The 25,242-nt window shown below is 40.1% G+C and overlaps 1 protein-coding gene across 2 annotated transcripts in view; it reads left to right on the top strand.

Annotated features, from left to right (window-relative positions):
• COL15A1 (collagen type XV alpha 1 chain) overlaps nt 1-25,242 on the top strand; it is a 118,535-nt gene that overhangs the window by 76,831 nt on the left and 16,462 nt on the right. For both annotated transcript variants that reach the window (XM_031049697.2, XM_031049696.2), the window contains exons 23-33: nt 1,979-2,044; nt 3,933-3,968; nt 9,557-9,619; nt 11,689-11,766; nt 11,887-11,922; nt 15,355-15,408; nt 15,489-15,548; nt 17,582-17,650; nt 18,026-18,067; nt 20,426-20,471; nt 23,932-24,021. In XM_031049697.2, the coding sequence (XP_030905557.2) occupies nt 1,979-2,044; nt 3,933-3,968; nt 9,557-9,619; nt 11,689-11,766; nt 11,887-11,922; nt 15,355-15,408; nt 15,489-15,548; nt 17,582-17,650; nt 18,026-18,067; nt 20,426-20,471; nt 23,932-24,021 (640 nt within the window). The remainder of the gene's footprint in view (nt 1-1,978; nt 2,045-3,932; nt 3,969-9,556; nt 9,620-11,688; nt 11,767-11,886; nt 11,923-15,354; nt 15,409-15,488; nt 15,549-17,581; nt 17,651-18,025; nt 18,068-20,425; nt 20,472-23,931; nt 24,022-25,242) is intronic.

Genomic DNA, 25,242 nt, shown 5'->3' with positions numbered 1-25,242 from the left:
ATCTGTGCTGAGCTGTAATATATGACCATATGATATAGTATTGGGAGCACCTTTTTAAACCAGGAAGGAGCTATCTGAAACCAAAATGAAAGCCTAATGTTGTGGTTTAACCATGGTCAGCAACTAAGTATCACTCAGCTGCTCGCTCAGCCCCCCAAGTCTAGTGGGATGGGGAGGAAAATCAGAGAAAAAAGATAAAACCTGTGGACTGAGATGCGAACACTTTAATTATTGAAATAAAATAATTAAAAAAGATAAATAATGCTGATGATGAAAAGAGAGACAACAAAAAGAGAGAAATCAGACCCAGGAAAGGTGATGTACAACTCGGCTGCTCATCACTTGCCCAGCCCAAGCAGCAATCTCCCCTTCTGGGTATCTCTCCCCAGTTTATATACTGTGTTATGTGTTATGGAATATCCCTTTAGCTATTTTGTATCAGGTGTCCTGGCTCTGCTCCCTACCAGCTTCTTGCACCCTTTCGCACTGACAGAGCACAATAGACTGAAAAGTCCTTGATCAGGCTAAGTGCTACTGAGCAACAACTAAAACATCTGTGTGTTATCAGCATTGTTCTCAGACTAAAGCCAAAACATAGGCACTGCACCAGCTACTAGGAAGAAAATGAACTCTGTCCCAGCCGAAAGCATGACAGTATATACCCCTTATTCTATGCAATTTACTTCATTGCCCAGATTCTGTCCCTGCCCATGGCAGGGGGGTTGGAACTAGATGATCTTGAGGTCCTTTCCAATCCTAACTGTTCTATGATTCTATGATTCTATGATCCCACGCTTTCCAAAAGATCATCAGTTTTCCTGTCTTTTGATACATACATATACAACCATAGATATCATTCCCTTATGTATGTATTCACTTACGGATGTATCGGCCTTCCCTATAAAATATCCATTCTGTTCATTTAGTCCATGACTTTGGGCACCATCTGTCGTAAGTTTTTCAGGGAATGAAAGATGGTGTGTGGTGTTGAATTGTTGCATGCTAAAGCCAGTTCTGATTCCATCACAGCTCTACTTGTCCAGTTCCATCAAAGTTCATTCTTCATTGATCTGAGTGATTTTTACTGTAATTCCCTTCATATGTCAATCAAAAGGGACTCAGGTTCAGGTCTCCAAGTCCAGAGACATGAGACAGGCACTGCAAGGTGCCCAGGGCAGTGATGGACATTTAGCCACCACAGAAATTATAATATACAGCATTATATAGCAATAACATCATGCAATTTAACTTACAGGCTATTCTCACCCAAAATCAAATCTCCTTGAGATAACATCAGAATTCCCCATCTCTTCACATTACTCACCAAGTGCACCTAGGTTCTTCAGAAAAAGCAATCCCACAAATGGGTTTGCTTTTGCCTGAGGCAGGAACAGCCCAGACCCTTTTCTCTAGCATATTTTTATATCCACTACAGGAACTTTATACCCTTCTACTGTATGTAAAGCTTTTGATTGGGCAGAGCCAGCCTGATTAGCAGATGCTCCCAAGTTGACTAACCACGTAGCTTTTGCTAAATGTGTATCTCAGTGCTTCAAGGTCCCACCACCCATTGCTCTCAGTGTAGTTTTTAATAGTCCATTGTACTTCTTGATTTTCCCAGTGCATGATAGGGGATGTCATATACCCACTCAATGCCATGCTTTTTGGCCCAGGTGTCTATGATGCTGTTTCAGAAATGAGTGACATTGTCTGACTCAGTTCTTTCTGGGGTAACCGTGTCACCATAAGTCTTTTCTTTCAAGGACCAGGATAGTGTACCAGGCAGTGGCATGGGGCACAGGTTACATTTCTGCCATCATAACAAAAATTAGAAGTAGGGAGCCTTTTCTGTGGCCTTATTTGTGGTTTTCTTCCCACATTTATTAAGGGATGCTTTAACTGTCTATACATTTTTAAACATGTATGTGTGCCTTAGCTAATCAATTTGAAATAATCTGTTCCTTAACCACTTTTTTAGCTACTACTCAATGATACAGATGGAATTTTAAACTTTACTGGAATTAAAGGACTTCTTGGGCCTCCAGTAAGTATATGCTACTTTATTAAATCTTCAGATTTGTTCTATCTTCTCTGCCTCCTTTTAAGTATCAGCTAGAGCTGAGTTTCACATGCTTTAGAATTGTGTTCCTGCTAGCTTCAGCACTAAGCTTTGTGGAATTATTTCAGGCAGAACTAAGTTCTGTGTGAATGGATTACTTATAAACATTTGCATCAAAGAATCTGAATCTGAGCTATATGCTCAGAATGACAGGAATGTGGGACTGATATAAAATTAGGGACCAAGATTTACATAGCATTTGTTCCTTTTTTTTCTTTATTCTTGTTTTTCAAGTCATAAAATGTTGGGATATATTTTGTTCAGTTCTGCGTGAGACTGCAATTGGGAATACTTGGCTCCTGTGAATGAGTTTAGTCTCACAGCAACTACTGCGAGATGAAAAGCTGTGGATTAAAAGTGGAAATTTCATGAAAGAACAACAGGTGTGAAATTTCAGGTTTTGTTTTGCAGTTTGGAATGTAGTTGAAAATAGTTCTGTCAAATATTTGAAAATCTGAATGCTTCTTTGTAAGGATTTCAAATTCCTAGGATGGCACCCAAAGAGAAATCTACTTTTTCCAGGCTGTGGAGTCCATTCAAACTTGCTTGAAAGTCTACACTCTGAAAAATTTTAATCCTCCAAAATGAAGCATCTTACTTCACTAGTTTAATTTTGGACTGTTGTTTGCGTATTATATTTTATCTGTTTTCTTGTTTCTGAGCAGAATTCTCTCCACCACATTCAATCCCTCATGAAACAAGACCAGAACTTGCATACGTGACAGCAGAATTTCACTTGACATAGCTGTAGTCTGAAAAAAAAAATCATGTACCTTATTAATACAGCTGTCCTAAAACAAATATTTACTGAATCTATCGGTGAACTGGAAAGAAGGGCATTAGCTCCAATAACAGCTTTTAACCTTTATCTGTTAGCCTAGTATGCCTTTTTTATATTTGTCGCATGGTAGAAATAAATCATATTATTGTCGCTACATCTAGCTGTGCTTATGGTAAAACAGCTTTCAAGGAAGAGTATCTTGATGTGTTTCCTAAAGACTTGAGTCTCCTAATCCCTGAACATAGTAGAGCACCAGATAGAATGGGCCCTCCTGTGTGAGCTCTGTCACTGCAGGTAGTAGCAATTCCTAGTTGATAGCAAAACCTAGTTGATAGGTTCTCAAAATAACATAGACAAGTGGGCTCATGAGCAGAAATGTATTGATTTGTAATGGTTTCTACAGTCCCAAGAGAAAGAACCAGGTCCTGTAGCTCAAACTGCTGTTGCAATTGGAAAGGTCTTTGAACCTTAACCTCTGAGCTCACCCTAGTCAGGAAAGAAGTGCAGTCTTACATTTGCTTGGGTAATACACATCCAAGTGATATGAACTAAAACTAAAGGGTCTCTTTGCAGATATCACAGTGGGCCAATTTTAAATATGCCCAATACAAATCCAAATCCATAATCCATGTTTCTATTCATAGCCTATTGCACACTCTTTTTTTATTTCTACGGACAATCAGGAGCAAATTGACAAAGGTGGGAGGGCTACTGTCATCTCTGTGCTAGAATCTGGAAAAGATTCAGAGGAGGCTGAATTATGGTTGTATGCCTTTCATATGTGGAAAATGTCGCTTGTCTTCAGCATTTCCTAGATCTCTGCCTGTTCAGTTTTGGGAAGTAAATGATAGTGTCCCAGAAAAGCTAGAAGCATAGCTCATTGTGGAGTGCTCACAACTTTACCACTGGTTGAATAAAGTTCTTACACCAGTTTCAGATCAGTCAGTATTCACAAATTAAACAACACATGGAAAATGCATACTCTGTTTTGTAAGTCTAGTATGTGTTTGTAAGGGGTTTTGCATCTTTCAGGGGCCAGATGGCAAGCCAGGTCTACCAGGATTTCCTGTAAGTATTTTGTTCCTTGGACTTAAGAAGGTATTTTTCAATATCACTTAATATTTTAAAAGAATTATATTGTACAGAATTTACACAAAGTGTAACATATTTTCATATTGGAGACTGTAGGTGTTCATGGAATCATAAGCTATGGTAGAAATTAACTCTTCTGTAAATGAACTATACTAGGATATGGCCGCCCCGGTGGTGGCCAGCGTAGGCACCCAGACAGAGCTGGTAAGTGGGGAGGTTGTGGTGCAGAGCTCGGAGTGTAGAGAGTGCCTGCACTGGTCTTGTGAGGGAAAGGTGCAGAATGGGCAAGGCTGCGTTCGCTGCTCCCTGGTGGAGATCCTCCTCCAGCAGGTGGCTGAGCTACGGGATGCTGTCAGTAAGCTGCAAGATGTCAGGGAAGCTGAGAGAAAGCAGGACTGCTTGCTCCAGGACCAAACAGCACAGGGGCCTCAAGATTCCCCTCTAACTCATGGAGGAAAGAAGGAGGCTGTTGATCAGGGAAGCTGAGAATTAGTAACAAAAAAAAACCCAACAAAAGGAGGAAGAGAGCAATTAAAAGCAAGGGGCTTCCTCCTAAATCTGCTGTACCCACCCAGAACCGCTTTGCTGTCCTGCAAGGGGCTGATGAGGAAATGCACTTGCATCAGAAACAGTCGGCTGGTGCACTGGTACAGAAGATCTCTACTGGTGCCGCCAGGAAAAAGCGGCGGGTTGTAGTAGTAGGGGACTCTGCCTTGAAAGGGACAGAAGTGCTCAACTGTCAGCCTGACCCGGTCGCAAGGGAGGTGTGTTACCTACCTGGGGCACGGATCAGGGATGTTGCGGAGAGGCTGCCTGCTCTAGTATGTCCCACGGACTATTACCCGCTTCTAGTGATACATGTGGGTGCTAGGGATATAGATAGTAGTAGCCTGAGGAGTATAAAAAAGGACTACAGAGCTCTGGGAGAGGTGGTCAGGGGTTCTGGAGCTCAGATAGTCTTTTTGACAATTCTCCAAGACACAGGGGAGGACCTTCCAAAGGCAAGGAGGATTGGACAGGTTAATAAATGGTTAAAGGGTGGTGTCATAGTCAAGGGTTTGGGTGTCTTGGACATGGGGCCCACATTTGTAGGCCAGGCCTACTGGGGGCTGGTGGAACTGCTCTGATAAAGAAAGGGAAGAGTGGCTTTGCTGGGAGGCTTGCCAGACTTGTCAAGGATGCTTTAAACTAGTTGTGTTGGGGGAGGGGAGCATCATTCCATCCCAACACACCCAGTCAGTTGCCAGCACCTATAATAAATACTCTGAGCAATGTAGTAATATTCTAGCCGCTCCAGCCACTGAGCTGGCTTCATTTGGAGCTCGGATCAGATGCCTCTATACAAATGCCCGTAGCATGGGGAATAAACAAGAGGAATTAGAGATGTGGGCACATCTACGGGGCTATGATATAATAGGCATCACCGAAACATGGTGGGATGGCTCCTGTGACTGGAGTGTTGGAATGGAGGGTTATAGGCTTTTTAGAAAAGACAGGCCCGGTAGGAGGGGAGGGGGAGTTGCCCTTTATGTTAGGGATAGGCTGGAGAGTATGGAGCTCTGTCTGGGGACAGGTGATCAGTTAACAGAAAGTTTATGGGTCAGGGTTAAGGGGAAATTGGTGATGGGACACATTACTGTGGGGATATGTTACAGACCGCCTGATCAAGAGGAACCTGTGGATGAAGAACTCTACAGACAAATAGGAAAAGCCTCATGCTCACAGGCCCTTGTTCTCATGGGGGACTTCAACCACCCTGACATCTGTTGGGGCGACGGTATGGCCCAGCACAAGCAATCCAGGAGGTTTCTCTATTGTGTGGAAGACAACTTCCTTCTGCAAGCAGTAAAGGAGCCGACGAGGAGAGGTGCCCTGCTTGACCTCGTGCTCACCAACAGGGAAGGGCTTGTTGGAAATGTGACTCTCCAGGGAAGTCTTGGATGCAGTGATCACGAGATGGTTGAATTCGAGGTCCTCAAGACAGTAAGAAGAGCATGCAGCAAGCTCACTGCCCTGGACTTCAAGACAGCAGACTTTGGACTCTTCAGGAACCTGCTTAGCAAGGTTCCATGGGATATAGCCCTAGAGGGCAAGGGGGCCCAAGACTCTTGGTTAACATTCAAGGATCACCTGCTACAAGCTCAGGAGTGTTGCATCCCGACTAGAAGGAAGTGCAGCAGGAGGGCCAGGAGACCTTCTTGGATGGATAAGGAGCTGCTGAGAAAAATTCACAGGAAAAAAGAGGCTTATAAAAGGTGGAAGCAAGGACAGGTGGCCTGGGAAGAATACAGGGATGTTGTCAGGGTAGTTAGGGACCAAGTTAGGAAAGCTAAGGCCCAATTGGAGCTAAACTTGGCAAGGGACATTAAAGATAATAGGAAGGGATTTTATAGGTATGTAGCGGCTAAAAAACAGACTAAGGACAATGTAGGCTCCATCCGGAAACTTTCGGGAGAACTGGCTACACAGGGCTTGGAGAAGGCTGAGGTTCTGAATGGCTTCTTTGCCTCGGTCTTCACTGGCAAAGGCTCTGACTGCAGCACCCGAGTCTTGGAAGGCGGACAAAGGGACTGTGAAAACCTAGACCTTGGGCCCACTGTACGAGAGGATCTGGTTCGAGACCATCTTAAGAACCTGAATGTACACAAGTCCATGGGCCCTGATGAAATCCATCCGCGGGTCCTGAAGGAGCTGGCAAATGAAGTTGCAAAGCCACTGGCCATCATATTTGAAAAATCATGGCAGACAGGTGAAGTTCTTGATGACTGGAAAAAGGGAAATATAACTCCCATTTTCAAGAAGGGGAAAATGGATGACCTGGGGAATTACAGACCAGTCAGTCTCACCTCTGTGCCTGGCAAAATCTGGGAGCAGATTCTTTTGGAAGGCATGCTAGGGCACATGAAAAAGAGCAAGGTGCTTGGTGACAGCCGGCATGGCTTCACTAAGGGGAAATCCTGCCTGACCAATTTGGTGGCCTTCTATGACGGGGCTACAAAAGTGATGGACAGGGGTGGAGCAGTTGACGTCATCTACCTGGACTTGTGCAAAGCATTTGACACTGTCCCACATGACATCCTTGTCTCTAAATTGGAGACACATCAGTTTGATGGATGGACCACTCGGTGGATAAAGAACTGGCTGGATGGTCGCACTCAAAGAGTTGTGGTCAATGGTTCAATGTCCGGCTGGAGATCAGTAACGAGTGGTGTCCCTCAGGGATCGGTGTTGGGACCGGTCTTGTTTAATGTCTTTGTTGCTGACATGGACAATGGAATTGAGTGTGCCCTCAGCAAGTTTGCTGATGACACTAAGTTGTGTGGTTCAGTTGATACATTGGAGGGAAGGAATGCCATCCAGAGGGACCTTGACTCACTTCTGAGGTGGGCTGATGCCAACCTCATGAAATTTAACCATGACAAGTGCAAGGTCCTACACCTGGGTTGGAGCAATCCCACGCACAGCTACAGGTGTGCTGTAAAAAAAGGAAATTCATGGTAGTCCTGCGGAGAAGGACTTGGGGGTGTTAGTCAATGAGAAAATGAACATGAGCCAGCAGTGTGCACTCACAGCCCAGAAAGCCAATTGTATCCTGGGCTGCATCAAAAGGAGCGTGACCAGCAGGTCAAAGGAGGTGATCTTGCCCCTCTACTCTGCTCTCATGAGACCTCACTTGGAGTATTGTGTGCAGTTCTGGTGTCCTCAATATAAAAAGGACATGGAACTGTTGGAACAAGTCCAGAGGAGGCCACGAGGATGATCAGGGGACTGGAGCACCTCCCATATGAAGACAGGCTGTGAAAGTTGGGGCTGTTCAACCTGGAGAAGAGAAGGCTGCATGGAGACCTCGTAGTAGCCTTCCAGTATCTGTAGGGGGCCTACAGGGATGCTGGGGAGGGACTCTTCATTAGGGACTGTAGTGATAGGACAAGGGGTAATGGGTTGAAACTTAAACAGCAGAGGTTTAGACTGGATATAAGGAAGAAATTCTTTACTGTGAGGGTGGTGAGGTACTGGAATGGGTTGCCCAGGGAGGTAGTGAATGCTCCATCCCTGGCAGTGTTTAAGACCAGGTTGGATGAAGCCTTGGGTGATATGGTTTAGTGTGAGGTGTCCCTGCCCATGGGAGGGGGTTGGAACTAGATAAACTTGAGGTCCTTTCCAATCCTAACTGTTCTATGATTCTATGATTCTATATCATGTCTTTCTGCTTATCTCCAAATCAGTTCTGTAGTAAACATAATTGACTTTAATGAGAAATTGCTACTTAAGAAAAAGACCAGTTCCACTTAGGAGGGATAAATGGAACAAATGGACTTCTAAAAGTTATGTTCATATGTATATGTAGTTATAGTTTTCTTTATGCTCTTTTTGTCCCCACTACAGAGTACAGTAGAGCCCCATGAGATGTACCCTTTTTATTTCATCCTTTAGGAAACATTTGTTATTTTTTATAATAACATACCAATGCCATCATGTAAGTATTGAACAGCCATAGTATCAAAAGGTGCCTTATACTGTGCTACCTACTTGCTCAGACTGACACACCATATAAACATTACCTGGCTTGTGACTTCAGACAGTATTGTTTATACTATTTATTTATATTCTATATTATGTGATAGAATTATTTTCCCTTGTTATGACTGTTTCACAGTTCAGATGCATCCATATGGTCTAAGGATCCTTTGTCTATTGCCTGAGAATAACTAAGGAGAGAACTGGGAAAGTTGACAAGCGATGTTGATAAAATGCTGGCAAATTTCCCAAAATTCTACAGAAGGTTGTTTACTAGGTCCTGGGTATTATGTACTGCACAGGAAGCAAAGGAAGATGATGGGGGCAACTCCTTAAAAATACTTTTCATTTGAAAAAGAGCTGATAATATTTAGAAAGTGAAGTAATGAATTCTTACTCTCTCATTTACGGAATTTCTACAAATCTGAAAATACAATTCTTGTTCTTAACTCAGGTCTTTTCTTTATCTCTTCACCAATGCAAAAATTGTGTGGTCTTGAATTTAGTTATTGGTGGGTAAAAAAATGCTTCTGAGTGCACTTATAATGGAAGACTGTAAAACAAAACTATGATCTGAGTGGAATGGTTTCACCACAGAAATTACATATTTTTCAAATGTATTATCTCTATTTCAGATTAATTTTTTTTAATAAAAATATAGCTTCATAAATGCTGTTAAAAATTATTCTGGTTGAATAATTGTGGATGGAGAGAGAATGAAGTAGGGAGGAAAGGGAGAATTTCAGGCTTAATTTCCACTCTTATTAATGTTTACATATTTCTCTTTGTAAATGTATCATCTACCCTGTGATAAACATCAGGGGGAGGTTGGTTGTTCTTTTTAACAGGTTCTCCCTAAATGATATTTGCTTTAGGGAATACTTTGATTCAGACAGCAATTTGGTCTTATAAGAGTTCCTCTATTGCAACCAGAGTGACTAAAATTCAGGTTTTCCAGTTATTTGAAATTACATTTAGTCTAATGGCCTAGTTTCATATTCTTAGCAGATCCCACTATGGATTTATGTATTTGTTTTTTTGTTTAGGGCCCTCGGGGACCAAAAGGTGATACTGGTTTGCCTGGATCACAGGGACCCAAAGGACAGCAAGTAAGAGGAAATGCATAAGGAAAAGTACATGCTGCAAAATGTGTTAGATGACAAATATTTAGTGACATTAAAAGTTTATTGATTCTAATTTTACGAAGGATTGAGATGTTAATAAGTTCACATGAAGAACTTACTAAGTGGAAGTTCAAAGAGTTCAAAAAATACCTTGAAACAATACTACTGAGAGCTAAGATTCCTGCCTCAGTGTTGAGATTCCACAGTACAGTTTGCACTTATCAGAATAAGTTTATGTAAACATTTAACATGAGGTGAGCTCTTCTTGCAAGTTGTCTGTGCTGACACCCTGGGATTCTAAAAGAAGGCCAAATAAAAAAACTTAAAAGATTTATCTTTCTTCTCCTCCTCTGGCACAGAGGGCTTTGCCTACAGAATGAAGACTGCAGTTTTCCATTCCCAAAGAAAGAAAAGACTTGGGGAGCTCTCTCTTTAAGTTTCTTTCTCTGATTTCTGCACAACTGTGTTTATCTGATAGCACTGGTGAGACAGACCAAGGGCTGACTCTGCTATTTACAAAACATTGTTGCTGTTCTGTTTTTCTTCCCCTTCTCACCCACCTGCAGGAAGCAGGGGAGAGGAACATCTAAGTTATTACAATCTTGGGGATAACAAAAAACAAAACCAAAACCACTTCCTCTTAATCTTTTTAAGTATCTGACCTCACTTTCTCACCAGTAATAGGAAGGCTTGGAAATGGTTAATAGCGATTTGAAATGCAACTGTGGATGAACAGCATCTCATTGCTCAGATGAAAATAACTCCACAAATACAAGCCCCTTTTTGTCATAAGGACACTTGTGCTTTTATGGAGTGCATAAAATAATCAAACTTAATCTTAAAACCAGTTGGGTGTTTTTTGGTTTGGGTTATGGGTTTTTTTTTATCTGTTGGGTTTTTTTATTAGCTTATGCTGTCCGCACTGGAAGGAACACAGAACTCTGAAGCCGTTATGTTTTGTACCCACCAATGACATAGTGATGTTTCTGAGGCTGTTGCTGAGGCACAAACACCATGTTATGCTCAAGAATTACGAATTGGGAACCACAATGAAGCTGAACAGACACCAAGGAGCATTTTGCTTTAAAGATCATGAGATGCTTCTGTTGCAACATTAGATCCAGAAAATCTCACAGAAGATAAAGACAGTGAAGCTAAGCCTGAAGAAGACTTTGAAGTATCTAACGTATTCTCAGGGAAACTCCAAAGACTCCAAATATTTAAGAACCTGAAAGAGGAACTGAGTTATAGCACTTCCCACTCAGCAGAAGTGCTGTATCCTGGACAGTCATTTTAATCAGAAATGCAATTGTTAGTTTCAAGCCATGTTTGTTCCGTAAGAGATCTTAGGAAAGCTATTATACCAAGCTGCCTGAGCTAGGAGGACTAAAGTTACAGCTGAAAGATCCAGAGTGGGAACCATGCATTGGTATCGGGGTAGTGCCGTTATTCAATGGAATTACCCCTTGAAGAAGTGGAATGCAGAAGTTCATAATTTGAATGTGGGGGATTAGCCTTCATTAAAGGCAATGAAGATGCATCATGCCAGGCATATAGAGAGAATGATTCATGCTTTCTTGATAGTAAAATCAGGACAATCAGTGTTCTATCAAGATTTTACAGCAGTATTTCCTGAGCCATATCTAAGCTGATGGCACACAAGGAGACATCAATAGCCTGTTTTCCCTTGGCAGAAATCTATTGTGAGCACAGCATGTTTCACATATTTTACTAAGAGCAGTAAGAAGTCTTTTTTAAAAAGTAAGTATTTGTTCATCCCAGGATGATTTGCAGGAGCAGTTTGTTTTTAGTGTAATCTATTATACTTTAATAATGTAATATAGAAATAGTGTAATAGTTTAATCATTTCAAGAAAGATCAACCATTTTCTTCCTCAGAGTCAAGCTTCACCCTACTCGTATTGATATCACTTTATGTTTGATATCACAGTATGACTCATCTGTTGTGCTTCAAACAGCAATAATGCCACTTTGACTTCTGATTCAATTGAGAACTGTTTTGTAAACACTGTAAAATTACTTCGATAATTGCAGGGTGAAAAGGGAGAACCAGGAGCTATCATTGCCGCTGATGGATCTTTAACTGAATTATTAGGAAGAAAAGGGGAGAAGGTGAGCTAATACTGTGTTGTGTTCTGCCAGAATGTTTGGTGGCCCTGTTACCAGCCACCTCTGCCTGGATACTGCAGGAGTTCTCCTTGTCATTGCTCTGTGTGTGTCTGTCCTCAACAGGGTGAAGCTGGAGTGGTGGGACCAGTGGGACCAATGGTAAGACATTTCCAAAGATGAGTGGAGTCTTTTTTTATTTTGCTTTGGTTTTACAGATTATAGTAAATGTAAAGGTAGTTTGCTTTATTATTACATTCCTTCTGAGTAGGGATGATAAAGAGTATTCTTGCTTCAGGATGATCAATGTCCTTAAGAAAAGAATGTGGTTGTTACATATGCGGTGGTGTAAACTACTGACAATTCAGAATTTAATTCTGGTAGCACAAAAGTTACTACCTAAATAGTGAAATACAGTCAGAACTAGAAACTTACATAACTTATGACTCTGAATGAACTGAGTTTGTTTAGCCCTGAAGATAAAAGGTTAAGAGGAGCCCTATTTGCTCCCTGTCACTGCCTGAAAGAGAATTACATAAGAAACAAGTCAGGTACTTATCAGAGGTGCACAGGAAAAAGAACAGTGCCAATTATCACAAGTTCCAGAATGAAAATTCCAATTAGATATGAAAAAAAATACAATGAAAGTAGTTAAACATGGAAGTAGGTGCTCAGAGAGATGGTGGATTGTGGAAGAAGGTGCTTCACAGTGTGACCTAACTTTGAAGTTTGTCTTGCTTCAAGGAAGAGGTGTTACCAGATGACCTCTAATGATCCCTTCCAACCTAAATTATTCTCTATTTCTATTATTGATCATAAAACAACTGTTAGCATCAGGCTCTGGTTCTGTTGATGCCAATAATTTGCAATTGCCTTGTATTCTGAGGAAGCTGCAAATCAGGTAGTAGAGTCCTTCTTTCAGGTACTTGGTTTCATATTTTTGACAGGGCACAGAATGTTGTAGAAAATCACAAGAAATTAGTTATAAAGTAACAACAGAACAGTTGCCCAGACTCAGAAGTATTAGAGCAGGAATTAATTTCTCCTAATCTAATATTCCAAAGATCAAGGATATTGAGTGTTTCTTTGCTTCTGCTTTTGATGTAGCCTCGTCTCTGTTGTGCCCAAGTGAATGTTAGCAGGTGTTGTCATTTCTGTGCACCAAGTTGTGTAGGAGACTCTGCCATCAGCTTCTGCAGTCTTTAAAATGGGCTAACTGGGTGTCCTGAGTAATTGCTTTCCTAATTACTGTGTATCAGAATACCTTGAGGGGGCTGTCTTAACTTACTGGAAGGAAAGCTCCTTTTCTTCTGCTTGAATGACTGCAAGAAGAGTCTATACTATCACCTTGACATAGAACCATACAGTAATTTTGAATGGAAGTGAACCTCAGAGATTATCTAGTCTACACCAGTGTCCAAAGCAAGTCTATTTGGCTCGGGGACTTGCCCAGTTGAGTCTTCAACATCTCTCAGGAGACACACTCTATAGCCCCTCTGGACAGCACATTCCAGTATTTGTCAACCTTCAGGGTTAAAAAAAAGAAATATTTTCCTTATACTTATTTTGAATTTCTCATGTTGTAGCCTGTGTTCTTAGCCTATCATTCTATTGCTGTGTACCCGTCATGACATGTCCTTTCCTATCAGCTCCAAACTGTATGTTGACATCTCCTTTTGTACTGCTACAAGATGCTTCATAAAGTTCAGCATGCAGACAAGGCCATTCAGAGGAAGTTCTTGCCAGCAGTGATGTGAATGATTACTCTGTAGGACAATTTGGCACAAAGGATCTGTCTCAAGACTGCTCAGCCAGTTCCTCTTCTAAGTGCAGAACTTCAGTTTGATCATCACTGCTAATGTGGATGATTCGGTTTGGTGTTGTCTCAGAGAAAATATCCCTTTGTAGTCAGTGGGAGTCCTGTGCAACAAAAATATACAGACTTCAGAATGCTGGTCCAGAGCTTTTGTAGCATAACTTATCAAAATTTTCACTATGATGGTCCTATTACATTTTGCACAAAGTAAAACACTGGCCCAAGAACAGCTTTTTGGTAGCTAGGGACTCTGATCATTGGAGCATGAGGAGCTGCAGAGAAGTACTGGTTTGGCAAATGAGAGCTAGGGATACTCAGGAGCTTAGTACTGTTACTAGATGAAGCAGAAGAGACAGAGTGAATCCAGCTTCCTGCTACGGGGAAAATGAGAATCTTTTACCTGTTCAATTATGCTGTTTGCTGTCAGTGAAACAGACCATTGCACATTACTGAATAGGAGCCCTTAGTAAGAATCACAGTGTCAATCTGCTCAAATCAACTCTGCTGTTGTAAATTAAATCTTCTTCTCTGGTAAGCAGTCTCCTGTGGCTTCCTCTTTTGCTTCTGACTGTGACTGCTGGCTTCTGTCAGGGGTGGGCTGGCACTTTGACAGAGGAAATAGTAAAGGTGGCTCCAGCATGCTCAACTCTCACACTGTTGGTGTTGATTTAAAGTCCCAGTTACAGCATGAGATCCAGACACTTCTCTTGATTAGAAACAGACTTTTTTAATAGTTTAAATAATCTTCATTGCTCAGTAAAGCTCAGATTTGCATATTCTTTAAAGGCTCAAATACCTGAAAGTGAAATACAAAAATATCCCACAGCATTTTGGATTTCTTTCTTTTTCAGACCCCATTATTGGATATGGCGTCACAGAAGGATAGGCTGAAGCATTTTGAAATTCTAGGGCATGATACTGAAATTCACATCTGCCAGAGTCCACCAGAAATCTATTGGCTGCTTTAGACACAGCCATTAGCTTTGATCATACAAGTAGAAATTACCTTCAAAGAGGACATGAAAGAGAAGTTTCATAAAGGTTCTACCAACTTCGAACATTTTCAGCTGCCACTAGTTAGCTGTTGATTCTGGTTACAGTGGTGATGTTTTAAATCAATATGTTCACATGTTAACCATTTCTAAATCTCATTTCTAATCCAGTCTTAAATTTTGGCACAATAAAATTACAACTGTTAATCCATTAATTTCAGCTTGATGCTAAAATAAATCAGATAAATATTCTCTTAATGTACATATGTCACTTTCCAGCAAAATGATATCACGTAAAGGCAAGGACAAATAAAGATACAAAATCATACACCCAGGCTGGCAAGAGGCATGTAGAAGCCTGGCACCGTATGAATTCTCAGGCTGATCCACAAACATTTCCTCATAGGGCTAGATTCAAAAATAATTAGAAAAACAAAGCATACACAACTAACTGCCTTTTTTCTACTGACTGAAACATCCAATTTTCCTTTTATACATGGTGACTCAGTTTTGAAGTGCACACCCTACAAATGGCTGAGAATTCAGACTTTATTTCTGACAACAGTCTTTTCCAAGCCAGAGTTTACTGTTACATGCAGGCCTCAGCTTCTGAGATCATTCAGCAGAGCAGGGAGAGAGAACATTCTGTGCTTTCTCTGCAAATCATCACAGACTGATTTTTAATGCAAATATAAAGCTATGCCTCTTATTCTAAATAATCAAAATATACATCAAATATATGTTCTATATGTTCATAATTTCTTACATTTTCTTTTTTTTGTCCAGGGACCAATAGGACCTACTGGACCTAAAGGAGAGCTTGGTTTCCCAGGACGTCCAGTATGTATTATGCTCTCAAGTGGAATAAAAATAGAGGAGCTTGCTTCTGACACATACTACGCTATTTGTACTTATTTCAGGGCCGCCCAGGACTGAATGGACTGAGAGGTGTGAAAGGTGATCGAGGTGACTCATTTAATGTAAGTTCTTCAATATTGCAACTAGTTGAAAAAAAAAATCCCTTTAAAATCTGAAGTCAAGTCTGGTTTATATGAGTTCCTTTAAAATGATGAGAAGACTCAAAATGTGAAATGATCTAGAAATAATTATATGTTTCTGCTACTTTTCCTACTTTTAAAAGTCAATTTCTGGGTCCATCTGAACAGCTCTTGAAGACATACATAGTTACATCAGCTCCCAGGTGTAACAGTCATATGTGTGATGCACTGTTAGCACAGCTAAATAATAGCAAATTATCTGGGATTGCTGACTCTTTCTATGTATCAAAGACTTCCTAATCCAGTCCATCAGTATGACTCTTCATTGTGTGAACATAGTCCCATAGGCTCTTAGCTATCTAGCGCAGGTGCAAGCAGCACTTGGGCATATCATGGTGAAGTGGAATCCACTCTGCCAACAATGAGATACATGCTAAGACCTAGTACCTGTTTTAGTTGTCATCTACATATATCCAGAATAATAACCACTGCATACATGATAGCATATCTATGCCCACCTATAATCTGTAATCATGGAATGATAAGTGATGAGCCAAGCTCCTGGTGCTTCAAGTCTGTTCTTCTGAAAAGACTTCATACAAGTGGTCTTGGGGCAAACATGGAGATTGGACTACACAGCAATAAACACTACTGAGCATAAGCAACAAATTTCACAATAGCACAGTAATTTGTGTGGTTGTTCTGATGTCATGGGCAATCTGTGTTAGACGAATTGGTACTCATACCACAAGAGCAGCTACAAATATTTCATCTGCGTCACAGACATGCCAGAAAAAAAGACAAACATATTTTACTACGATAGCACGGAAATCATGAGGCATGGATCAGCTAGGCATCAGAAGAGGTGATCCACTCAGTATAACTATTTCAGTAGAGCACTTTTTGTAACTGAATTCTGTTGTATGATCTCTTATTTTGTTTAAAATAAATATATATATATATGGCACACAAACTGCAAAACACAACTATATTTTCTATCTGGACAATAAAGAGAGATTGTGATATTGCTTTCTACAACTGACAGGGAGACTGAAGATGAGTATCTTCACAGAAGAAAATAGTAGCTACTGGAGGTTGCTTACACCTCTAGAGAAAGTTGTAAATAGAAAATTAGTTGATGAAATGAGACAAATTAGTAAAATTCGAACTGGAAGAAAATGACAGAAAAGATGAACACCCACTGGCAGAAAATACTGAAGTAGATTTTCCATTCTTCCCTATCTTCAAACAGTGTCAAGTTTCATTTTTTGGATTGTGTGCCTTAACCAAACAAAAACTATTAAAGTAAGTATAACTAGATGAAGTACATCAGGCTGGGAGATTGAAGCAAGCAAGGAAACAAAACAGGCTACATGTTCTAATAGTGTTTCCTGGAGTACTCAGGGAAGATGAAATCTTTAATTATTGCTGAGATGACATGCGTCACTTCACAGAAGCTTTCGCTGATGTGCATTGAAAGATAGACATAGTGTGGTGCCAGGTTTTTAAATGATATGGTAAAGAATAGGCATATATTTTTTTGTAAATAGCAGACATACCTCTGGTTCCTTGAAGGTCTAGTTAGCATGCAGTTATCTGACTGGCATTTGAAAAGATATGAATCTCAGCAGTCTTGGGAATTCCAGATCATTCTTGGATACCTAATTTTCCTTGGATAAGAAATCCACTGCCTTTAATTCAGTTTTGATTTTTAGTACTTTTTGGGGTTTCTATCTGGGATTTGGTTTTGTTTGTTTGTTTTGGTTTTTGTCCCCGGGAAGCAACAATCTTAGACCATTTTGATCTCCACAGAGTGCTTTAGGTTAAATATTACAATTCACCTTACAGGCTGGTCTTTGTAACTAAATGCTCAGTCTCCCCTCTGGCCATTTAATACAAAACTTCTTGTTTAAATGGTGTCCTTGGAGCCCCTTGGCCTTCTTTCTGTAGACTAAGTTGCACTGCATATGAAAAGATCTGTCTAATATCTTCCTTCTTTCACTTTCTCTTACCAGGGCCTTCCTGGCTTGCCTGGACCCCCAGGACCTCCTGGACCACCAGGACGTATAGTTTATATCAAAGGAGTAAGTACAACTGGGGATCAGTTGCTGTTCTATCTTTGTACCAGAAATGTGCTACTCCAGAAACAGTTTGCAAAAGGAAACATCAAAACTTGTTTCAGGCAACACAGTTTACAGGGGGTGACCTTGGTTGTGTGCACAGGAAAAAAAAATCTCTTAACAGGAGCAACTGTCATGTAAGAGTTTTGCCACAGAGAGCATGTTACTTGCTAAAAGGCCTATAAGAGCTCTCAGGCAGCAAGTAGGGCTCTCTGCTCAGGAGATGCCAATTTTTGTTTCCAGGCTTTCTCCTGAAATGTCTATAAGATCTATGTGATGTGTTATCTACTGTATTATACCTACATGGATTAAAATAATTTTCATTCCTGTTTTCAATAGACAGTATTCCCAGTCTCTCCCAGACCTCATTGCAAAATGCCGGTAAGTCACACTCAGGATCTGCTCTTAGCAAAATGCATGGCTGTGACAGTATATAACCAAATTAGCTATGTGCATAACCACAGTAGCTTTGAAGCTTTTCACCCCCTGCCTTCTGCTTTTACCAGAGATGTATTTTACATCTTCAAGATAACAGATTTTCAAGCATTTAGATACCCAAAGTTAGCCATATGTAAAATACATAACAGAACTAAAAGCACTAGAACCTTTTGCTTAAAGCACTTTGATCACTTGTTCTAACACTTTTTAAACCCTATGTTTCCATAGTTTAAGAGTTGCTTTGGGGAGCTGAATGTTAACACATACATGTACATGCATTCTTCAGATGTATATATAAATACTGTCTCCAAGTTCTTATGTCTTTAGTTGTTTTCTATTTCCCTGTACAAAGTAAGACTTGTTACATGTTTCATTGTGGCATGAAAGACTCAGAAAAGAAATATCATGTTCTTTATTTGATCCTCAAATGCAATCTATTCACGTATAGACATTTATTATCTCAAGAATGGCATCAGGTAAAGCTCTGCCCCTGCTTTCCAAAGGGAATGACAAAGGCCCCGTTAGCTTCAAAGGACCTGCATTTACACACATAGTATAAAAAGAAAGGAGATGGGGTTTATATTTTCAGAACACCCTGATGCAACCTTTGTTTAATGAATTATGGATATTACATCCCACAATGAACAACAAAAGAAGTCCAGTCCTGGAAGTACTTTCCCTAGGGCAATATTGTATCGTTAAGATGTGGGTTAAGATGCTGCAAAGGATTCTGTCATGGTCCTCTTCTGAATACTATGGTGTGCAGTATGGCTGTTCTACTTTTCCATTAGGCAGTATAGCTCAAAATAGCATTGTGCCCCCTCCTCCAATTTCCATTCCAGTTCTTTTTCACTTACTTTAGAGAAACAGCTCTGGACTTACACCATACTAGATGTATTGATACTCATCATTACCCTGCACTTACTGCTGAAGAAAGATGTATCCCAGCTTATGGATCTTTCTGCTAATTACTGACAAATAATCATTATTTTATGATAAACTGACATTGCAGTTTTGGCCTATCACCTCCAGGCACCATCTGTTTACCTCTTTGAATTTCTCCTTTAAATCTCCCCATTCCCACCACATAACGCATTTGTAGCTTAATCATGTATGTCCATAATCACATACTGTTTGCATCACCTCTGAAATCTGTCTGGGTGAGGCCAGGCCCTAAGCAACTTGATGTAGCTGATCCTGCTTTGAGCTAGCCAACCTCCAGAAATGCCTTCCAGCCTCAACTCTCTCATGATTCCCTGTGGAATGATTCAAACTATATATGCCTATTTTAGCTGAATTTCAGGTAATAATGGTCACTTTTCCTGAAGGTTACGATAGGTAAATAGGAGCAACTTTTATGTGCACAAGCAATAAAAATCTGTACTTATAAAGACTTCTTAATGCATTTGAGTATGCTAGATAGGTTTGTCCTACATTTGTAATATCCTAAACCTATTCAAGTTTATATATAAGAAGTCTGCTGTTCATGCCTACATAAATGAATATTGATAAAGAACTACAGACTGAACCCACAAGGTTCCTCATGTAAACTAAACTTCTGAAGTTAATGGAGCTATCCATGTGAGTAAGACTTCTAAGAGCCAGGATAGCCAGATGTAGCACCTTTTATTTTTTTTCATACACTTGTCTAGATTCATGTAAATAGTTCTAGCTGGTACTAAAACCTGGCCATTTCCAAGTACTGTGCTACATTTCACTTCCTGCACTCACCTTATTTTGAAGATAAGCAGTAGATGTTAAGTAGCATGCCCACTGTTACAGGTGGCTGGTGCCAGAAGGATAGACTAGAGTAGCTTCTTCCTCCCAGTTCTGGTCTCAATGCCTCTGGAGCGCAGGTTAACATCAGACAGTAGGCATAGCCATGCTCTGATGAGAAATTTAAAACACAGTCTGCTAATTTACAATCAAAAGTCAAATCCGCTTTCAAATGCAGTGACGTAAATTCAGAATTGTCCTTGGAAAAGGAGTTTTCTGGTGCTTCACTGGTATGACTGAGAGCAGGATTTGCCGATACCTCAAAACATGTGTTGTTGCCCTTTTGCTAAAAGCATGTTGCATGTTAAAGAGAGCACAATCCTGAAAAAAGCTTGATCAGCTAATATGTGGACAAATATATATATATACACACACACTCAGATTATATCAAACTTGATATAATCTAGAGTGTTGTTATAGTATTTATTAGCATGCAAAATCTCTAGGCTTTTCAGTTACACCAAGTAACACACTTCCATTGGTTAATGTGTAAAGATAATTTTTAAGGGATTTCTTTGTCTGCAGGTGAACACCCCTTACCCTGGAAATCAAGAAGCAGTTAATGTTCATGGTGAGTGATTAGTTTCTTGTACTTGGTGTAAATAGGCTTTTTTTTTTTTCTAAGTTAAGCACTTTTTTGTGGCTATTGCTTAACTGGGGTTCCTGGAAGGAGAGAAGGGAAAGAAGTGGTCTTGTTTTTTTTTCTGGTAAAACTGTAAGATCACATCTTGGTCCAGTCCCAACATGTTCCTAAATTCAAAGACTCCCAATTACTTGTGTCCACCTCCACACAGAGACTGAAAAAGGTTATTCTGTCTGTAATTTTGTTTTTAACAAAGAATCCATGATTTAACAGAATAAATGCCCATAGAGAGCCCTAAGTTCAAGACACTTTCTTAGTTCTAAGAGTTGACTCCAAGCTAACAAAGGACATTCTGCTGTTTTTAGACTTTCAGCCTAGGTAAATGCTTGAAACTGAGGATTTTAACTATGACAAATTTGTTTAAAACTTGTGTCTATTCAATAGATCATTACAGGGTTTTTTTCTCTAAATGCATACTAATTCTCAGCCCCAATAGTAAATCCTAAAATCACTCCAGCATGCATCTTTTCTTTCTTTGGTTTAAGGAGGAAAAGTTACCATTTACACAGAGTTTTCTCTCCCTCTCCCATTTTAAGATTATATAATACTCAATCTTTCCATTCTTGAGCCAGAACTCTATCAGACAAGCACAAAGTGGTCATCTACTCTGCGCATCAGGCATCAAAATTAACGCAAGCCTGAGTCTGTGCTTTCATCCTTCCTCAGAGACATGCTCCAAGGATGCATGAGGGAAACATGTAGAGAGAAACAGGAAGCAATCCTGTGTCAAAAAAAACCCTAAATAAAACAAAAAAAACCCACAAAAAACAACAACAACGAAAAAAAAGAAAAAACAAAGAAAAAACACACATAAAACCAGCGATGACAGATGCTTAAAATTGTGCTGCCATGACCAGATTGTGTGGAAGTCTTTCAGTTCCAAGGGTAACAGAAAGTACTGTGACAGTTTTGCCTCTTCAGAGCTTTTTGAGGCTGGAAAAAAAAGACCAAACACTACAACAAAGTCCCTGAGCATCCACAGGGAGCAGCTGGCAATTTTCTTATGATACAGCAAAACACAGTGGAGAAAGAGGTCTTCTCAAGATCTCAGAGGAAATAAAGTCAGTGATCTTACTCCTTTTATTTAACTACTTAAACCAAAAATTTATTCCTGCCTACTCGTTATATTTTCAGAGTAATTTTGTGGGGAAAAAGAAGCAGTAGTGCAGTCCTAAATATACAGCCTAAACCTGTTACCCTGTTCCCATGTTCCTGAGAATCAAATCACTGTTCCCATCACTGTGCAAAGGAGTCTGGGAAGTTTACAGTTTAATTAAATAACTCAGAGTGTGCATGCAAAACAAGTTGAATTGAAGCAGCAGTAGTATATGCTATATTACAGAATCATAGAATAGTTAGGGTTGGAAAGGACCTTAAGATCATCTAGTTCCAACCCCCCTGCCTTCAAATACTGGAAGGCTGCTATGAGGTCTCCACACAGCCTTCTCTTCTCCAGGCTGAACAGCTCCAACTTTCTCAGCCTGTCTTCATACAGGAGGTGCTCCAGTTCCCTGACCATCCTCGTGGCCCTCCTCTGGACTTGTTCTAACAGTTCCGTGTCATTTTTATGTTGAGGGCACCAGAACTGCAGCTCCAAATGCTGGATCTTGGGGGTGTTTCTGGAGGAAGGGATGGCTACCTGGGGACCAGCTCTGTAGCATGGTCCAGAGAGTAGGCAGAGTGGGCACAGCTCCCACACAGCTGGTACAGCTCATCTGTCTCAGCAATGACTGAGACACTTGGAAAGACCAGGCCACCTTGATCCAAATGGACAAAGAAAGCAAGAGAAGGAAAATAGTGTAAGAGATCAGGATAACTGACAAGAATGGACATAGTAACCAGTAAAGGAAGATACTGTGAAAACAGCTTGCTTGTATAACTCTGTATTGGTCTCAATATTTTAAGATGACCTAAAATACTGGTGACTAGACTGGAAATCTGCCTGGAAAATAACTCTGAAGATGTCACAGTGGGGTAGTTAGGGTTCAGCTGACAACTAGGAAAACTAGCTGTGCACCTGAGACGTGTGATTGGCCTCAGTGGAATTGTAAAATGATGCCTCACTGTTTTGTCAGTAGGCATCTGAACATGGACTCACAACTGGAGGCTGAGTCACCACATAGATCATGGGGAGACCTGTGGGAGTATGACCAACTTTCTCATGGCTGAAAGACAAGAGAAGGGCATAGAGAAACTGTCTGGAAACTTCCATTGTAACATGGGGCTCTGAAAGGGAAGAAGTCTATCTTCTAAATTTGCAGCCATTCTGCACAACTAAAGAAGGAAAAATGCCTCAACTATTTCTCATACTAAGGCTTTCTTACCAATAAGGTCTTTTTTATTTCTTAATAATGAAATCTTATTTATAAGTAGCACCAGGTTGTGGAGCACAGACTGGGTACCCAAGCAAGAAACTGTTTCTGTGCTTGTCCCAGTGAAACTCACAAATGTAATCAGATCAGGTAGGAAGATCCACTGACTGCCAGCATAGATCATTACTAGCCACAGGGGCTGAACATGTCACAGGCAGGCAACAATCAAAAATTACTTCAAGAGGTGTATTTTATATCTGCTTTTCATAGCACTTTTCCTGTTCGTAACTCTGAATAGGACCACCTCACCTTAATCTTTAAAGGCATTTCTACCAGAAGGAAGTGGCTATAAGATGTTAACATGGTACAATTGTGTTATTTTATATTAATTTTGCAAAGATACTAGCAATTACTCAGGTAGAACAAAGAGAGAAATAAGACCGAAGAAGTCTAAATACTCACAGGTCATTTTAGCCAGGTATTTTATAGGGTAAGGTTACCATGAAAGTTGAATAGTATCTGGGAAAATAGAGGCTTTACCCAGATGAATTTGGATGCAATTCTACCCTTAGTTCACCTGGATGTAAAATTATGCCAAAAGCACATCAGTTCTCAGAGAATGTTTTCTTCATTATTAATGCTTTTATGACATGAAAGAGCAATAAATTGTAACATTTTTGACATTCACAGTTGCAGATATTATCATTTATTAGTTTGGTTTTAAGTCTGGAGCTAGTAAAAGGTGTGATGTCGAAAGCAGAGCTATAACTCAAGAACTGTTTCTACACTTGCCCCAGTGAAATTCACAAATGCAGTGAGAATAGGTTTGTCTTAAGCTGGGTGGTTAGGGAAGACTGACCTGTGAGACACTGTCTTGCACATGTTGGGGCTCGTAAGAGAGGACAATCAGGCAGCTGTTCAGTGTTCATGAGGTGAGCAATACAAGCACATAAGGACTGGAGACACGTGTCCCACATATATAGCAAAGCCTGCTCTCACTTTTGGTGGTTTGGTTGTCACTGCTGTTGTTTCTCCTGTTTGCAAGTTCCTGTGAATTCATGATGCTTTTGTGGCAGGTGCTAAAGCAAACAGAGATTCCTGGGGGCTGCGCAGTTCAGTGGACTTAAAAGGAGAAAAGGGAGACAGAGGTGCTCCAGGACCACCAGGTAGGTATACTAAACCTGTATATCATTGGCATGCTATAAATGAATACACGAAGGAACACAAAACACACATTTAAATTTGAAAGCAGTTCAACAAAGCGCTTTGATACTTACTCCTGAAGCCTCACCTGCCTAAAGACTTATACTAAGGTTCCTTGCTGAATTGACACACAGAACAACAAAGCCATAATATTATGCAAAATGTCTTATGAAAAGAAGTACCTACACTGTACATTTGTGAGCATTATGCATGTGTTACGTACAAGAATACATACTGAAATGTAACCGCCTGGTCAGAGTTTTTTTGAAATTTTAGGACATCTTGTCCATTTTCTGAGATACCATTTTGCTGGCAATATTTTTGAGTCAATTAGGCTAAAATCCAGTGCTTTCCATCTCAGGAAAACACACTCCTGCATTCTGAGTCCGAGGCAGTTATTTGCTGACGACAGTCCCACCTCCAGCAAGAAGTGGAACTAGATGTTCGAACAGCTTTTTAATGAATATTGAAATATATGCTTTATTTCTGAAAATCATAACAAGTCTGTGTGAACTAAAAATACCAATTCACTGGTGGTAGGAGCATCATAACAGATGTTTCACTGTAAACATTTTATTTTCTGTATCAAAAAGTTGATGCATGTTGCTAATTCTTACACATTCAAAAACAGTTACAGAAACAAGCCTCTGTTTGAAAAGATTCTTATTACAATCTCTTCCTTTTCTGTACATTTTTTGAAATCTCATATACTGAGATAAGCCTTTGGTCAGTGCCAGAAATAATTTTAAATAGGAGAACCCATATTTCAAATTAATATTGCTATAGCATATGCATAATCTTTGTCTTTTTGTTTATAATAAATACAAAGCTATATCTGTATAGATATTTCTGTCTTTGTCCCAAAGACACAGTTCTGTTGACTGAAGGTAACTTGGTTATTATTAAGAGGACATCTGTTTGTTGTAATAAAATCTGTTTTACTGCCTTGTCCTAATTAATATTTATTCTGTTCAGTATCCAGTGCCTTAAAAGAAGTAGTTAGTGTTTCCTAGTCATCAATAAATATGTAAAAAGAAGCAGCAGAAATTAAGAAAATTTCATCTTCTGTGCTGGCTTATCCACCATGAACATACTGTTCCATGTTCTGTATTGAATGTAAATTCATGTCCTACAAGTATTTTTGTCTATACCTTACAATATCAGGTTCTTCAGAAGAAGAGGAT

This window comes from Melopsittacus undulatus, chromosome 1 (assembly GCF_012275295.1).
Source record: "Melopsittacus undulatus isolate bMelUnd1 chromosome 1, bMelUnd1.mat.Z, whole genome shotgun sequence".
In the NCBI taxonomy this organism is placed as follows: domain Eukaryota; kingdom Metazoa; phylum Chordata; class Aves; order Psittaciformes; family Psittaculidae; genus Melopsittacus; species Melopsittacus undulatus.
Note: the sequence above shows the minus strand (reverse complement) of the source record. Positions and strands in the feature narration are given on the sequence as shown.